This window comes from Penaeus vannamei, chromosome 16, assembly GCF_042767895.1.
Source record: "Penaeus vannamei isolate JL-2024 chromosome 16, ASM4276789v1, whole genome shotgun sequence".
In the NCBI taxonomy this organism is placed as follows: Eukaryota; Metazoa; Arthropoda; class Malacostraca; order Decapoda; family Penaeidae; genus Penaeus; species Penaeus vannamei.
In genome coordinates this window covers 5,824,051-5,829,050 of record NC_091564.1, presented here as the reverse complement: position 1 = coordinate 5,829,050, position 5,000 = coordinate 5,824,051, and the positions used below count along the sequence as shown (strand labels likewise).

Genomic DNA, 5,000 nt, shown 5'->3' with positions numbered 1-5,000 from the left:
CCTTAATGATCCTTTAGATATGTATCTTTCCCTCCGCTTTCTCTGTTCCTTTCTCTTTCCTTTCCTTGCTCTTTGTCTTTCTCCCTCCGCATTTCCTTCTCTCTCTCAGTCCTTTCCTCACGTCTTTCCCCCCGCTCTCCTTATTTCCTTCTCACCATCATCCCTCCCTCTTTCCCTTCATCCATTCTTACGTCCCTTCTAACTTCCCTCCCAGCCTCTCTCTACTTACCTCCCAACCTCTCTGTTCTTACCTTCCTCCCTCCCAACCTCTCTCTCCTTCCCTCCCAACCTCTCTCTACTTACCTCCCTCCCTCCTTCTCTCCCAACCTCTCTCTCTCCTTCCTTCCCTCCTTCTTTGCCCCCCCCGCCGGCCTAACCCCTTTCGCTCCCCCGCAGAACCTGGAGGACAAGGACCGGAAGCAGACGGCGCACAAGAACCACCTGGCGCGGGAGCAGCGGTTCCTGCGGCGGCGCCTGGAGTCCCTGGGCACCCACCTGACGCCCGCGGGCCTCGACATGGCCGAGGTGATGGGCAAGAGACGCTCGGTGTCCGAGAGCTCGTCCTTATCTTCCGCCTCCACTTCTTCCTCGTCCTCGGGATCCTCTACCTCAGAAACAGGTAAGGCTTCGAGGAGGACCTTGCGTGAAGGGGAATATTTTTTTGGTCTTCCTTTGGTGTTCATGTTATTGTTGTTACTACTATTCTTATTTTCATTACCATCATTGTTGTTTCTCTTGTTATGATGTTTGTTGTATTTACTATTGACTATTTTGGAGGGACTTGGAAACGAACCAAGTGAAATACCCTTGTAAGTGATAAGAAAAAAAACATATACCATTCATGCGAACTTGATGGCCAAATATCCTGTCTTCAGTAATGAGACGACACGAAAGCTGCCTGCCACTAAATAGTCACCCGCTTCGGCTAAGACGAACGTACACTCACTCACTCATTCACTCACCCACTCACTCACTCACTCACACAGACACACACAGACACACACACGCACGCACACACGCACGCACGCACGCACGCACGCACGCACGCACGCACGCACGCACGCACGCACGCACACACGCACACACACACACACACACACACACACACACACACACACACACACACACACACACACACACACACACACACACACACCCAACACACACACACACGCAACACACACGCAACACACACGCAACACACACGCAACACACACACACACACACACCCTACAAACCCAACACACCCTACAAACTACACCCCCCCCACACACACACCCTACACACACACCCTACAAACTACACCCCCCACACACACACACACTCAAACCCACGCCCGCCCTCGCTTCCCAAGGGCGGCGTGGCGAGCGGATAACCGGCGCGCAGTGTGGTCGGGCGGCGCGCGATCCCCGACTTGCGTGACGCCGACTAACCAAGCTTATCACGCAGGCATTGTCGGGGTTGAGGCTCCTCGCCCTCGGACGGATAGTCGTCCTGGCCAAGGGGGGTTGGGGGGTGGGGGTGAGGGGCTTTTTTTTTGGGGGGAGGGGGAGGGGGAGGTTTCTGGGGTTGGGGTGAGGGAGGGGGAGGGGGTATTTTGGTGAATATGTGAAAGAAGAGTGATTTTGGGTGGTGATTATATTGAATGTGTATTATTCCATGGCAAGTAGATTTTTTTTCTTTTTCTTTTTTCTTTTTTTTACTTCTAGTGAGTGGGAAGGTTTAGTTTCTGTTGTTGTTGAGATGTATACTTGCAGAACAGAATATGGATTTGGTTTTTGATTATGTCTTCTGAGTTTGTTTTTTTTAATTAAGTTGAAAACTTAAATGTTAAAAAAAAACGCGAAATAAATACTGGACATAAAAGAGCCAAAACCCAGGTATGGTATTTCAGAGACTGTCCATTATGATGTTAATGTCTTTGTTACGCAACAAAGCCTTATTCTGGAGCTAATTGCCCCCAAGTGCCACGCTGGTCAAGCTCCTGTGTGGCCGCCTGACCCCCCCCCCCCCTCCTCCCTTCGTCACGTGAGACACGTGGCTCTTATTTGCGTTTCGTTCGGTTCTTCGGCGCCTCGCTTGGTAGGTGTGGGCGGGACGGATGACTTCACGAAATTAGATGCGATTATCGACATTTAGATGTTACTTATTTGTTTGTTTGTCTGTTTTAATTTTTCTACCTGTCACAGTGTTGTTGTTTTTTTTAATCTCAACAAGACAGTAGTCTCTTCAAGCCAGAATTATTAGAGATACAAATAGGATCTTGAAGAACCTAGTCGTGAGTTGCAAGACTTCTTTCATAGCTTCGACCTTCAAGGGGAAATAAAGACCCAAGGGTTCAGGGGGGGGGGTGCGGAGTCGATCGCCGAGCCGCGTGCACCTTGAGCGCGGCCGGAGTGGCACTCAGGAGCTCAGAGGTCCCTTTTCCCCGCGTGCCTTATGCCCAGTCACCCCGCCGTTCGCAGTCCCTTGCTGACCTACTTGTGCGTGCGATCGGAGTGCCGCGCGGTCGTTCGCTTCGCGAGGCCGTTCAGGTGACGCGCCCAGTGGACACATTCGAGGGAGGGTCTTAACCGGTAACGTTCGAGGGAGGACGTTCAGGGGAGAGCATAAGCCGGTAGCGTTCATGGGAAAACGTTCTAGAAGGAACCTCCGCCAGGAGCGTTCACGGAAGAGCGTGTGGCGGCAGGGGCCAAGGGAGGGCACCCAAGGGCGGACGTCCCTGGCGAGAGCGCTGGTCGGCCCTGGTGCCCCTGCGGCCGAGGCCCCGGCGCGGCCGGCCCTCCCACCTGCCGAGCCCTCGACGGCGACCGACCAAGCCCTAATTGATCGATACGTCCCCCGTCGTCTCGCCGCTGTCCGCCCACGCCGCCCACCGCGCCTCACGCCCTCCGCCGCTGCAGCCCTACGCGCAAGGGAGTCGTCATGGTTACCGTCGCGGGCGTTGCGCAACACGTGCGGCGGGCGTCGTGGGGCTGCGTGGGCGACACACATGGAAAGATGCTGCAGCAACTGTGATGATAATGATAATGATAGTGATAGTGTTGATGATAAAGATAGGAACGATAATGAAAACGATAGAGATAATAATAATAACAGTGATAATGATAATAATAATAATATTTATTATTATTATTGTTATCATTATTATTACAATTATAATGAATGACACCTATGCACCTCATCACCACGGCTGTACATACCGCGATATTTTTACACCACGGCTTGTTCCGCAGCGCATGTCTGGTGCCAAACATCCGCCTGTCATGTCCCACTGAGCGTCATTTGTAGATGTGGAGGAAATCGTGTCTTTTCTCATCCCACTTGCTTCCTCAATCTAAATGCTCATTCTACTCGACACACATTAATGATAAAACGTGTGTCATGCACTCTAAATGGCCAGTCACTCGTCTTCAATCAGCCTTCGCTTGAAACGCCACGTCACCCTTCTTTTTTCTATATGTACGTATAAATATATCATCCTTCGCTCTATCAAGTCACCCTGCACCGACTCTAGGACGCTTCTTGATTCTCTATCGCTGTGTCACCCTACATTCACTCCATCTCTGAATGACCCTGCCCCCGCTCTCGGTCGCCCCGCACGCACTCTTAATCGCCTTTCACTCACTCTAAATCCAATAAGTCTTCCGGAACACCATTCTTGGCGGAACTTCCCGGTCTTCATCCTCCATAAAACTTAGACGCATCTCTAACACACGTCACTCACTTCAGCAAAGTTCTCTAAACACGTTTCGACGCCAGAACAGACATCATCGCGCAGTAGAGTAGAAAGGTTGTCGTCAGCGCCATCTGTCGCGTCCCGGCGGAGTTATTGGAGTAACGCGGGACTACAGGCAAAGATTTACCCGCGGAGGCTTTATCGTGGTCACGCTCGAGTGCATGACGGCTTTGTCTTCCTGCTCCTCGAGATATTTGGTGACGGTGTAATCTTTCTCTTACTCATTCCCCGCCATCTCCTCCTCCCCCCCTTCCATTTCTCTTTCTCCGTCTCTCCCTCTCTCCTTCCTCCTCTTCCACTACCTCCATCTACGCCTCCTCCTTCTCGTCCTCTTCCTTTTCCACCTCCTCCTCTTTATCTTTCTCCTATTCCTCCTCTTCATCTTTCTCCTATTCCTCCTCTTCATCTTTCTCCTCCTTCTCCTCTTCATCTTTCTCCTCTTACTCCTCCTCCTTCTCTTCCCCCTCTCCCAGCCTGTTCAGACTTATTATTTATATTTATGAACGTTTTCCTTTCTCCTTGTTGACGGGCGTAGCGGCCTCACCTAATCCCTCGCCCGCTGCTGTCACAGCCCCAGCCATCGCCATTATAAGCGTTCGATATCCCTTTGTGAGCGCGTGTAATAAATGGCGTGAAAGAGGGAAAGCAGGAGGAGGACCGGGATGAGTTATGCGCCGGCGGGAGGTTGAGGAGGACGCGGCTGGGGTTCCTCGGCGTCGCCACCTGCACAGATGGCTCACCGACGTCCCTTAGGATGGGTGAAGGATGGCTTGGCACTTCCCCGGCCTTACGTAACGCGGGATGACGTCTTCCCTCTTTATTTACGGTCTTGAACCAAAATGACAGTATGTTAAGTTGTCGTTGCTGCGGGGCGCTCTACGGCTCTTGGGAAATGTTAAGGTCTTGTGACCGTCGGTTGATCAGGGAGGAGTAGAGGGGGCAATCTTGATATTACATTTGCAGACGACATCCGGGCGGAGCAAGACGAAGAGGGGCAAACACGTGTCCTTCTCACCTCCTGAAGCTAAGGTCATGTGGAGGAAATCGTGTCTTTTCTCATCCCAGTTGCTTCCTCAGTCTAAATGCTCATTCTGATCGACACACATTTATGATGAAACGTGTGTCATGCACTCTGAATGGCCAGTCACTCACTAAGTCGTCTGTGCTGGGATCCGTAGACACCTCGCCGAAGTCTGGCCAGCTTACCTGACCTCGGCGAGGACAGAGAAGACTAGTGTGACCTTAGTTGAACATGTCTTGA

General features: G+C 51.8%; 1 protein-coding gene across 2 annotated transcripts in view; it reads left to right on the top strand.

Moving 5' to 3' along the window:
- LOC113830360 (max dimerization protein 1) overlaps nt 1-5,000 on the top strand; it is a 199,483-nt gene that overhangs the window by 186,399 nt on the left and 8,084 nt on the right. For both annotated transcript variants that reach the window (XM_070131124.1, XM_070131123.1), the window contains exon 5: nt 397-619. In XM_070131124.1, the coding sequence (XP_069987225.1) occupies nt 397-619 (223 nt within the window). The remainder of the gene's footprint in view (nt 1-396; nt 620-5,000) is intronic.